Source organism: Salarias fasciatus, chromosome 7, assembly GCF_902148845.1.
Source record: "Salarias fasciatus chromosome 7, fSalaFa1.1, whole genome shotgun sequence".
Taxonomy (NCBI): Eukaryota; Metazoa; Chordata; class Actinopteri; order Blenniiformes; family Blenniidae; genus Salarias; species Salarias fasciatus.
In genome coordinates, this window is record NC_043751.1 from 31,656,099 (window position 1) to 31,669,108 (window position 13,010).

The following is a 13,010-nucleotide window of genomic DNA, read 5'->3' on the forward strand; positions in this document are numbered from 1 at the left end:
GGATAGCAAAACGTGGAACGACGTGCCTTGTGGGGACCTTTTTCCGGTCCTAAGTAGGAGAAACAGTGTTTTCTTGACCATGTTGTTGTTACTGAAAAAAGTAAAAGTTTAGGGTTAGGCTTTGTTGTGGTGTGGGTTAGGGTTAGGGTAAGGGTCAGGGTTAGGGGCTAGACATGAATGGGAGTCAATGGACGGTCCCCACAAGGATAGAAATACGAGACTGTGCGTGTGTGTGTGCGTGTGTGTGTGTGTGTGTGTGTGTGTGTGTGTGTGTGTGTGTGTGTGTGTGTGTGTGTGTGTGTGTGTGTGAGAGAGGCAGGGAGGGCAGTGATGTAGATGAGATGCAGTTGAACAAACCAGGAAAGTCAACAAGCTGCGTCTCCACTGAGCAGAGGGAGGTGGAGGAGGGTGACGCTCCACCAGGTGGAGCAGTCCAGGTGCACCAACTAGTGGCCCAACAAAACTACATTTTTTTTGCCAATGTAAAGAAATTATTGACTAGCTTTGAATTCTTTTTTATCTTGAGTTTTCTGCTTCACTGTTTTTAAGGTCAGATTCAGATTAGAAGAACATTACAGGTGGAATAAAAAAGACATTTACTGTGAAATAATGAGCTGTCATTAAAGAAATATCCCTTGAAAGATCTGCCTGAGGGGCGGGACTTGCCAGTTCCTCAGCCAATCAGATGCGAGTCCTTGAGATCTGTTTTATGAGCTGCCGCCCGGCCACCAGGGGGCGTCGGGGGCTCCAGACGCTGATCGCGCACGTGTGTGATGGTGCGACAGGGGACGCGTGCACGCTGCTAGCAAAGCACCTGAACTCTCCAAAATCAGTGAAAGGCTCCCAAACTGGCAACCTGCGCGAGGGGGGGGGGGGGGGGTGACGTCATCTTATAGCGCCTTTAAAATACTAAAATGTACTGTTAAAATAATACCATTACTTACTCATCATCATCCTCATTACTATACTTATAATATTAAATTTATATATATATATAATTATATATACAACCTTATCATTTATAATAATAGTAATTATAATAATAATTATTATTGTTATTATAATCAACATTAAGGTTTATTTCCACACAAATGCTGCTCTGGAATCTTTACTGCAAAGAAATTGCAAAACAAGATGTTTCCACCTGTTTTCGCCTCATACACGCGCGCGGGCCACTTGCCCGCTCTCCTCCTGCTCCAGCTGTGAGGCGTCCTGCCTCCTCCCGCAGACCCCGCCTGCTGCCCCCCCATTGGGCGGTGGGCGGGGCTGGAGGCTGGGGGGTGGGGGGTGGGGGGTGGAGGCTGGGGGGTGGGGGCTGGGGGGTGGAGGCTGGGGGGTGGAGGAGCCCCGCTGCAGCCTCCAGCCCAGCAGCTGCTCAGCCAGTCGGTCTCCGGCTGCAGCGGCTCTTCCTCCTCCTCGCGCGTCCTCATCGTTCTCCCGGCGGGTCGCGCGCACAGCGCACAGCGCGGCGGGATCGGGCGATGCGTCAGCGGACCTCCGGGAGCGCGGGACCGGACTGACGGCTCGCCGGCGCCCGGACACGTCTCCCCGCCGCGCCGCCGCCTCGACACCTGCCCGCGCGCGGGCATGTCGCCATGCTGTGCACGAGGAGAACTAAAACTTTGGTGTCGACGTGCGTGATCGTCAGCGGCTTGACCAACGTCGCGTGCCTGCTGTACGTCGGCTGGATCACGAGCTACGTGGCCAACAGCGCGCACAAAGTTGCGGAGAGCGGCGGCGGCGGCGGCGGAACCGGGGGAACCGGAGGCGGTACCGGAGGAACCGGAGGCGGTACCGGGGGCGGCGGAGCGGCGGGAGGAGGAGGAGGAGGAGGAGGAGGAGGAGGGCGGCGGCGGCGAGGTGGAGAGAAAGTTGGAGGAGGACACGAGAGGAGAAACTCTGAGGATCATCGAGAGGCTGGACCGGCTGGAGAGCGTCGTGAACGAGCACATCAGAGGTGAGTGAGGCGGCCGGTCCGGTCCGGTCCGGTCCGGTACCGGGAAGCGGGGCTCGGTTCGAAGGGAGCAGCCCAAACGGTGAAAACAGGGTCAGTTACGCTCATCACTGCAGAACACAGCTGGACTGGATGATTAGTGGAACATCTGGATCCGGAACATCTGGATCCGGAACATCTGGAGGAGTTCTGGATCCGGAACATTCAACTGGCTTCGCTCAGCTGCTAAAAAGTGAAGTTTTGGTGTTTTTTAATGAATGAAAGGAGATCCGGGGAGAGGAGGGAGAGCAGCGGTGGTCTGTTGACCTGTGAGCGGAGTCTTCATGTTCTCCCTGAGGATGGAGGATGCAGAGCAGGAAGCAGCCGCCAGGTTCACAGCAGACGGTTCTCCCTCTCTGGAAGCAGGTCTGACAACCTGTGAAGAGCTTCAGGTGAAGCGGTGGAAGTTTGGTTTGAAGTGTCACCCGAGTCGGGTGACGTCCACGAAATGTTGTTCTCGGTGGGATGATGAGGTCAAAAGGTCACGGGGGAATTCAGCGGGACAGAGGAAACATTCCTGCGCTGAAACTCTGGAGAAAAAAAACCTGAAAAAAACTGAGAGACGCTGAAACCAGCTGATCTCCAGACCCGTTTCCACGACGACGTTTCATCCAGACCCGTTTCCACGACGACGTTTCATCCAGACCCGTTTCCACGACGACGTTTCATCCAGACCCGTTTCCACGACGACGTTTCATCCAGACCTGTTTCTGTTCGTTGCTGCTGGGCCACTATTTTTCATTGTTGGTTGTTTTTGCATTGGCGCGCACACACACACACACACACACACACACACACACACACACACACACACACACCTGGCTTTAAAAAGTTGTCTTTTCGGTTTCTCAGTTGCTCCAGAACTTTCCCGGTGTCACCTGTACAGGTGTAAACGGATCCTTTCAGCTGTAAGTTGAGGTTCTCCACTTGTCTTCCTGTTGCTCCTTCAAAATAAAATCCCTGTTGCACAAACCTTGGTGCAGATTTAAGGGCTCATTAGATGTGTTTCCACCGTTGTCTTCCTATTGTCTGGATGGATGATGGATGGATGATGGATGGATGATGGATGGATGATGGGTGGATGATGGATGGTGAATGGTGGATGATGGATGGTGAATGATGGATGATGGGTGGATGATGGATGATGGATGGATGATGAATGATGGATGATGGGTGGATGATGGATGGATGATGGATGGATGATGAATGATGGATGATGGGTGGATGATGAATGATGGATGATGGATGGATGATGAATGGATGATGGGTGGATGATGAATGATGGATGATGGGTGGATGATGGATGGATGATGGATGGATGATGAATGATGGATGATGGGTGGATGATGAATGATGGATGATGGATGGATGATGGATGGATGATGAATGGATGATGGGTGGATGATGAATGATGGATGATGGGTGGATGATGGGTGGATGATGGGTGGATGATGGGTGGATGATGAATGATGGGTTGATGATGGTTGGATGATGGTGGATGGATGATGGATGGATGATGGATGGATGATGAATGATGGATGATGGATGGATGATGGGTGGATGATGGATGGATGGATGATGGGTGGATGATGAATGGATGGATGATGGGTGGATGATGAATGGATGGATGATGGGTGGATGATGGGTGGATGATGGATGGATGGATGATGGATGGATGATGGATGGATGATGGGTGGATGATGGGTGGATGATGGATGGATGGATGATGGGTGGATGATGGGTGGATGATGAATGGATGGATGATGGATGGATGATGGACTTTCCAGTGAGCAGCCTGCAGCAGGACCCTCAGTCACAGTGTTGTTGATAGAAGGATGTTGGTCGTCACGGTAACCAGGTTAGTTTCCCGTCATTCAGCTGTGCTCAGTGTGGCTCCGTTTGGCTTTGGTCTCCTGATGTTGAAGGAACCTTAAGAAGGTTCTCCCTGTCTGGACCAATCAGAACCATTCTCTATCAGCAGGACGTCCGATCTCTGTTCTGGGTAATACGGGAACGTTACGGTCATGTTAGCGTATCGTCATGGTAACGTTAGAGTAACGTTCCGTTTGACGGACACTGAATCCTTCGTATTGATTTTTCTGCTCATGCAGACAAACGAGTAACGTTCTGCGGGTTTCTCCAGGTTCTCAGATAAACCTTTAATGCAAACTGCAGGAGAGCGTTGACACGCTGTAGCTCTGGTGGACGTGAGCATCAGTGACGCTCCGACTGTTGATCAGTGGTGATTAACGTTTTTTCAGTTTCACCTCTGGGTTCTTGAAAAATGACGTTTCTTCAACCATAAAAACTGGATGAAAAACTGCTGATTCACTGACATGGCTGCTGAGCAGCTGGTCTCCATGGCAACACACACACCTGCTGAGAGCAGCTGGTCTCCATGGCAACACACACACCTGCTGAGAGCAGCTGGTCTCCATGGCAACACACACACCTGCTGAGAGCAGCTGGTCTCCATGGCAACACACACACCTGCTGAGAGCAGCTGGTCTCCATGGCAACACACACACCTGCTGACTGTCATGGCTGATCTCAGTTCAGATCACAGTGAATATGGAGGAGTTATACACACACACACACACACACACACACACACACACACACACACCGGCTGTGGTGCGCTGCCAGCTCCCGGATTATAATCTCAGATTCTAATCTCTCTCAGGATCCTGGTTTCTGCTCAGACGTCCCCTCACAGGACGAGCAGCCGCAGTTTGATCCACGGGGCTGGATTATTTTTAGACGTCCTTTATGAGTCAGTGCAAGTTGATCTACACTGTTTGTGTGTGTGTGTGTGTGTGTGTGTGTGTGTGCGTGTGTTTCTGGCTCTGGATTTTCCCGCTGGCTGCTCTTCAGGATGAGTCAGGATGTTGTGGAATCATACAGATTAGAGGAGGAACCGGGATGAACCGGAGGAACCGGAGGAACCGGAGGAACCGGGATGCTGCAGAACGTTCTGCGGTGCGGGGTTAAATCTCGGGACTCAGTGTCTTAAAGGTGCATTAAGGAGTTTGCACGTTTTATGCGAAACAGCGCCCCCTGCAGGCCTTGGGCGAAATGCAGCTTAGTGAAAAACTCGTCCCTGTGGCTCGCGTGCACGGAAGACAGGAACTCCTTCCTCGCTCGTTTAGTAGCGCTCAAGTAAGATTTAAGTGTCTTCTCCCTGGTGGAGTCTGTGTGGAGCTGCAGTGCTAGAAGCCAGTCTGTTCTGACTTTCTGGAAGATCCTGCTCAGTTGTTGCTCACTAAGCATCTGGTGGAGTAATGGCGGACAAAACGAAACCTAACCAGCCAGAATGCGCATTACGTCATTCCTTTCAAATTCTCCCCAAAAAAACTCTGGAGCCGGACCGGCACTGTGACTTTCAAGTGACCATTTAGCGCTGTTAGAGGAACTTGTAATGAATATGTCAGGGCACATTGTACACAGCATTAAAAATGTGGAACATATTTATGGTGGAAAATAAGTATTTTTAAAGTTGAAAAACTCCTTAATGCACCTTTAAAGGTCGATCGGAGCCGGAACCGAGACCCAGAACCATTCTGATCAGTAGCAGCGAGTCGATAAACCACAACGCCTCTGACGGCTGCTCCGGCTCCTCCAGCAGCTTCTGCGTTGACGCATGAACAGCTTCCTGTTACTGAGTGAATCAGAGTTATGTTTAGCATGCAGCCTGTAGCTGCTAGCATGGAGCAGTTAGCGTGTACCAGGTAGCAAGTAGCATATAACTACCGTATTGGCCTGAATATAAAATGATATTTTTTCCAGGAATGGTATTTTCAGAAACGGGGTGGTGCTCTGATGGAGGACTGGATGGAGCCAGAGTCCCGGGGAGCTGCACTGCCTCTGCTCCATGCAGTGGCTCCGCCCCCCGTTAGGGGGAGCTAGTGAGCTGGACAGAGTGTCAGCCTGCAGCAGTGAGAGAAGAAGACTGAGCAGTGTGGCTGCTGGGGGTTTTTCTAAAATTCATTTCAAACAACATCGAGAATACCTGCCTGTCAGTACTCGAGTATTTTAGCTGATGTTCAGGATGGAGGTGGAACTGATACTTGTGAGTTTGTCAGTTTGTTTTGAAGTTTCAACGCAGATGCTAATTCCGTTAGCATGTCAATGGCGTTTCCATTAATAGTTAGCATTGAGCTAGCGGCTTTGATTTTACACACTGACTTGTGTTGTTTTCAGACAGGGATGTATGCTGTGATCCATCTTGTGTTTGTTCACTTCTATGTTTATCTGGTTGGTTTCAGCTTTACAGCCTTCAGGAGAAAGTAATAAAAGCTCTGGGGCCTCACCTATGAAACTCTGCGGGAAAATCTGACAATAGTATCCCTTTCCCACTGCAACTAGCGGGTCGTCCCGTGTCTGCGACCCGCTAACTATCACCTTTTGACGCCTTTCCCACCGCCTGCAGACCCGCGTCTCACCTCCTGCTGGCGAGCCGCGTCGCTGTGTTTTCCCGCACTGATGGTGTCCCACGTTGATGACATCATCAGCGCGACGGAGCAAAACGAAAGTAAACAATGCAGCGGAAAACAGTCCCTGTTACCTGTAGACGAATCTCCTCTTCCCCACGGATCAGGGGAAGCTCTCTGGTCTCGCTATCTTGCTACTGCTGGGTCATGTTGACAAAGGAAATCTCACGCTTTGTCCAGAAACAACAACTAGCGCGCTAACTTAGCCGTGCTGCATCGACGTCATCATGTAAGTTCCTCCCACTAAAAGCCGGGAGAAAGCTGACCCGGGAATTTACCGGGTCGATTGCAGGGTGAACGACCCGGGTCGAAATCCTGGGTCAAACCTTTTCCCACTGCCACGACTTAGCGGGTTTAAACGGGTTTTTTGGCCAGTGGGAAAGGGGTATCATTGTGCATGGGAACGCAACGCAAACTTCTGTCGGCAAAAAAAATTCAGGAGCCAAAAAAAAGTCAGCCGCACAGCTATTCGCAATTTCCAAATCCTGCAGAGAACGTGACGGTGGCCGACCCCGCCCACAATCCCGCCCCAACTCCACCCCTTGGTACCATATATGGGCATGTAAATGAACTCATGAATGAAATCTGGGTATATTAGACGGTGCGGCGCAGCGGAGCCTGCAGGTAACCGCGGATGATGTGTCGAAAAATGAAGATTTTAATGACATTCGGTCGGGTTGCGGTTGAAGCACTCAAATAAAAAAAAAAGCAACATTTTAAATCTTATTCCAAACATAAAGAAACGAACGAAAACGATAGAAAAACACTTTTTGATCAGCCAAACGAGCAGAAGTGTGCATAATCATGGCATTTAGAATGTAATGGCTCATTCAGCAGAGTGAGGCCGATCAGCGTCTGGCTGCAGCAGAACACAGCGTGGGCCGGCAGGTGAGACGCAGCCTGCAGGTGGATCTGCCGCTGTGGAGGTTTTAGGTGGAGCTGCAGCCCCTTATTGGTGAGGTGGAGAGCCGGTCTGCTGTCCTTTTTGGAGGACACAGCAGTGGAGGGACAGACGGAGACACGTTGAGTGGAGCAGGTGACCACAACGTGGTCAGAGCCATCGGGCCACTACTGCTGAAGTGAAAAACAATGGTCCGACTTGAAGGAGAGTTGTCATAATTCATAGTGTCTCAACATTGCAGAAACACATTAAAACAAAAAAAAAAAAAACAAAACAAAAAAACAAACAAACAAAAAAACTTCATATAAAAATGCAGTGGAAATCGGTTGCACAGTATGATCGTGCGTCCAGGCTTCATCAAACTGGTTTTTCCTCTGGAGTCAACAGGATTTAACGCGCTGCAGCATAGAGGCTGTGGACCCTGATGATTCGGGGCTCAGACGTCAGATATGACCGTGGTGAACTAGAAAACATGTTTTGTGTCAATTTGCCATTTAATTGAGAACAATTTGAAGTGTGTATCATGAGAAAAATTATGTCATTTCAAGTAATAGTCGGTATTTATAAGTGCAGAGACAAAGACATTGTAGTGTTTTTATTCCGTGATGTGTCTGATTGCTCCCTTTGAACGATTGATTTTGTGTTTATTGTAGAAGATGTGGAAAGGTGAGGGTTCAGGATGGAAACACTCCAAAGCCTCTGAACGTGACTTCCTCAGTGTCTCCCCTCATGTGCTCATCACCACTCACTGTCTGTCTGAATGTAGATTTAAATTATATCGAACTTATGTCTGTTATTTATTTCATGTATCTGTCTTGGATCTTGGTGTAAATTATGTTTGATTTATATCTGTCGGCTTCTATCTATTATTTAATTATATGTGTCTTCGATTTGTATTTCCGTTATATTCAATTTAACTTGAATAATTAGTTGTGTCGGTCAGTATATTCCTGTTATGCAATTACATCTAATTTTACATACAAATGATATTTAACTTTTCCTTGTATGGTTGGGCTTTGTATTTTTCTACTTTTCTTTCTCCGTTTCTTGCTGCTGCGACCCTGCAGCTTCCCCACGCGGGACAAATAACGGACTTCCAATTCGGTTTCCTTCTGCTTTGTCGTCTCCACGTAGCTTCTCTGAACCGTGCGGTCCTGTACGGCAGCTGTTTTGTTGGCGGTGAGGAACGTAAAGTCACGCGAACTTTTTCCCTTCGCAAAATGTGTATAGCTACCTGCTTTGGCGCAGAGGAGCCGCTGCGCAAAGTTTGGGGCTCGTTTTGTGCGCCGCAAGCTTTATAGGTGAGGCCCCAGAGCAGCTGAAATCTGCTGCTTTCTCTCTGAAGATCTGTTCTCTACAGGCCAAACCGAAGCCAACATTCAGGACGGCTGAATTATTCATGTTCATGAAGCTGAACAGAACTGGAATTTGATGGTTATAAAGTTATTTACATCATTAATAGTGATGGAACCTTTGAGGTTCTTAATTGTTGCTTATTTTGAGAAAGAGAATATATTTTTTATTTAGTACTGCAGTATTTTTTTTTATCTTAAATCAGGTGAAACGTTTTCTCTGTTGTGAGTTTTTGAGTTTAGAATAATTGTACAATAAAACTTCTTTTATGAGTAACTGAATTGTCTTCAACATTTTTTTTTTTTCACAAAATGATATTTGAAAAATAGAGGTCATCTTATAATCAGAGTCGTCTTATATTCGGGCCGATATGGTATAATAAAACCACCATCATGGTGGTTTTGATTTAAAGGTGTTAAATCCTTGTCATTTGTTCGTCCTGCCTTGAATTATCTTGGTGACTACATGTTGACGCCTGGGCGGCTGCATGCTGGCTTCATGGCGGCTTCATGGCGGCTGCATGGCGGCTGCATGGTGGCTGCACGGCGGCGGCTGCATGGTGGTGGCTGCACGCGGTGGCGGCGGCTGCACAATGGCTGCACGGCGGCTACATGGTGGCGGCTGCAGTGCACAGTGGCTGCACGGTGGCGGTTGCATGGTGGCAGCTGCACGGCGGCGGCTGCATGCTGGCTGCATGGCCGCTGCATGGTGGCGGCTGCACAGCAGCTGCATGGCGGCGGCTGCATGGCGGCGGCTGCACGGTGGCGACTGCACGGTGGCGGCTGCACGGTGGCGGCTGCACGGTGGCGGCTGCACGGTGGCGACTGCACGGTGGCGACTGCATGGCGGCGGCTGCACGGTGGCGACTGCACGGTGGCGGCTGCACGGTGGCGGCTGCACGGTGGCGACTGCACGGTGGCGGCTGCATAATGGCGGCTGCACGGCGGCGGCTGCACGGCGGCTGCACGGCGGCGGCTGCACGGCGGCGGCTGCACGGCGGCGGCTGCACAGCGGCTGCATGGTGGCGGCTGCACGGCGCTGGCTGCATGGCAGCTGCATGGTGGCGGCTGCACAGCGGCTGCATGGTGGCGGCTGCACGGCGCTGGCTGCATGGCAGCTGCATGGTGGCGGCTGCACGGCGCTGGCTGCATGGCAGCTGCATGGTGGCGGCTGCACAGCGGCTGCATGGTGGCGGCTGCACGGCGCTGGCTGCATGGCAGCTGCATGGTGGCGGCTGCATGGCGGCTGCACGGCGGCGGCTGCATGGTGGCGGCTGCACAGCGGCTGCATGGTGGCGGCTGCACGGCGCTGGCTGCATGGCGGCTGCATTGTGGCGGCTGCATGGCGGCTGCATGGCGGCTGCATGGCGGCTGCATTGTGGCGGCTGCATGGCGGCTGCATGGCGGCTGCATTGTGGCGGCTGCATGGCGGCTGCACGGCGGTGGCTGCATGGCGGCTGCATGGCAGCTGCACGGCGGCGGCTGCATGGCGGCTGCATTGTGGCGGCTGCATGGCGGTGGCTGCATGGTGGGGGGGTGGGAGCAGGTGCGATCAGCCAGGCCAGGATGACGGCTGTTTGGTTTGACAGCTGCTGACACCACCTGACGGTGTTTAACGTGCGGAGCGCGCCGCGGCCAGAGGCCAGATTAACGATTCACAGTCTGAATCAGGCCTCAAGGCGACGTCCACAGAGGTCAGAGGTCAGACGACACACAGCAGAGGAGAGTTAAAAAAAGAGAAGCTGCTTCTTCAAATCTTCATCACATCCGAACAGGCGGAACGGCTGCAGAGGATGACATTCAGCCAGACACGTGTGTGTGTGTGTGTGTGTGTGTGTGTGTGTGTGTGTGTGTGTGTGTGTGGGGGGGGGGGGGGGGGGGTTCTATTACTAAAAAAACAAAAACTACAGCACCCAATATGAAAACTACATCGATTTCAGCATTCCTGCTGTTTCCATGGAAACGGACATCGTTTTCTCAACATTGTTGTGGAGAGACGGTTCATTTGAGGTGTAGTGTGAATTTTCGGATCTTGTGTGTGTGCGTGTGTGTGTGCGTGTGTGTGTGTGTGTGTGTGTGTGTGTGTGTGTGTGTGTGTGTGTGTGTACGTGTTTTTCTATCCTTGTGGGGACCAAATGTCCCCAGAAGGATAGGAAAACCAGCTCGATGTGCCTTGTGGGACCTTCTTCCGGTCCTGATGAGGGAAACAGTGTCTTCTTGACCATGTTGTTGTTACTGAAAACAGTCAAAGGTCAAAACATTTCTTTAGGGTTCGGCTGTGTTGTGTCTGGGTTAGGGTCAGGGTCAGGGGCTAGGAAATGCATTATGTCAATGAATGTCCCCACAAGGATAGAAATACAAACCTGTGTGTGTGTGTGTGTGTGTGTGTGTGTGTGTGTGTGTGTGTGTGTGTGTGTGTGTGTAGGGGGGTCAGAGCCACAGTGGTGTCACATTATTTATGGGCTGGACTGGAAATGTTGTAATGAATGCAAATCTAAGATAATCCACCGAACGAGGCGCAGCAGCAGCAGCAGCAGCAGCAGCAACAGCAGCAGCAGTACCAGTACTATTAGTACTAGTAGTACTAGTAGTACTAGTAGCAGTGTTCTGGTGTTTTCCTGTACTGTCAGATATTAAAACCAGAGAAACAGCCGTCAGTCAGCCTGACACACTGAGACGTTGTCACTGCTTCATCTGGACAGACGAGCGGTTAGAAACCCCCGGAGGATCAGCTGCTGGAGCGTCTTCCTGTCAATTCCAGAGACCAGGAGACGAGAGACGATCTGAGAGCGTTTAGCTGATGAGGAGGACAAGAAGAACACCAGACTATAGAGCATCTTCCTCCTCTGACACCAGATTATAGAGCATCTTCCTCCTCTGACACCAGATTATAGAGCATCTTCCTCCTCTGACACCAGATTATAGAGCATCTTCCTCCTCTGACACCAGATTATAGAGCATCTTCCTCCTCTCACATCACTCCGTTCAATCTGCTCTCTTTCTGTCGTCCTGCTGAAACATGAACCTCCACCTCTTTTCAGATGGAGATGGATGCATGAGGACAGGAAGTCAGAAAATGAAGCTTTCTGGATGACACACACACACACACACACACACACACACACACACACACACACACTCCGGTCCGCCACACTGCTGAGGTCAACATTTCTCACTGGCTCACTTCCTGTAAATCCCTGCTCCTGCCCCGTGGGGGGTGTCTCTGCTGCTGTGCCGTGCCGGGGCTGCTGGGAGTCCATCGTCACGCACAGCAGAACCGTCAAGGAGACAGATAAGTCCTTGGAATCAAGTCACTGGGAACCGGTTCTACAAGAGAATTGGTTCTCCATTCCCATTGCTAGTGCACGGTGTGCACGGTGCCTGTAGGGGTGGTGCACGGTGTGCACGGTGCCTGTAGGGGAGTGTACGGTGTGCACGGTGCCTGTAGGACCTCATGTAAGGCGTCAGGATGAACTGAAAGTCTTCTGCATTGAGCAGCAGTGAAACCAGTGAGGGACATCAGCACAACGCTGCTGGTTGCACCAACTGTGTGCCTGGTGCTGGTATCGGCACTGCTATCGGTGATGGTTCTGGTATCAGTGCTGGTATCGGTGCTGGTATCAGTGCTGGTATCGGTGCTGGTTCTGGTATCGGTATTGGTATCGGTGCTGGTATTGTTGCTGGTTCTGGTATCGGTGCTGGTATCGGTGCTGGTGCTGGTATCGGTGCTGGTATCGGTGCTGGTTCTGGTATCGGTGCTGGTATCGGTGCTGGTATCGGTGCTGGTTCTGGTATCGGTATTGGTATCGGTGCTGGTATTGTTGCTGGTTCTGGTATCGGTGCTGGTATCGGTGCTGGTGCTGGTATCGGTGCTGGTATCGGTGCTGGTATCGGTGCTGGTTCTGGTATCGGTATTGGTATCGGTGCTGGTATTGTTGCTGGTTCTGGTATCGGTGCTGGTATCGGTGCTGGTATCGGTGCTGGTATCAGTGCTGGTATCGGTGCTGGTTCTGGTATCGGTGCTGGTATCGGTGCGTCCCTGCCTGCTCTTCAGCCAGGTTTACTCTGATTTCTCTGGATTGAAATGTCGTCTCGTTTCTCCATAAATGAACTAAATTCATCTGTCAGTTTAAATCAGTCCTGCTCCTTCCTGTCTCCTCGCCTCTTGTCTCCTCTCGTCTTCCTGTCTCCTCTCGTCTCCTCGTCTCCTCGCCTCCTGTCTCCTGTCTCCTGTCTCCTGTCTCCCGGCTGCTGGATCTGTTCTGTAGCAGATG

The 13,010-nt window shown here is 51.1% G+C and overlaps 1 protein-coding gene across 1 annotated transcript in view; it reads left to right on the forward strand.

The window, feature by feature from the left end:
- Positions 1 to 1,595: 1,595 nt before the first annotated feature.
- The window catches only part of LOC115392379 (polypeptide N-acetylgalactosaminyltransferase 18-like), a 41,431-nt gene continuing 30,016 nt past the window's right edge, over positions 1,596 to 13,010 (forward strand). Inside the window, exons 1-2 of the mRNA XM_030096970.1 lie at positions 1,596 to 1,770; positions 1,841 to 1,957. Coding sequence (XP_029952830.1) covers positions 1,596 to 1,770; positions 1,841 to 1,957 — 292 coding nt within the window. The remainder of the gene's footprint in view (positions 1,771 to 1,840; positions 1,958 to 13,010) is intronic.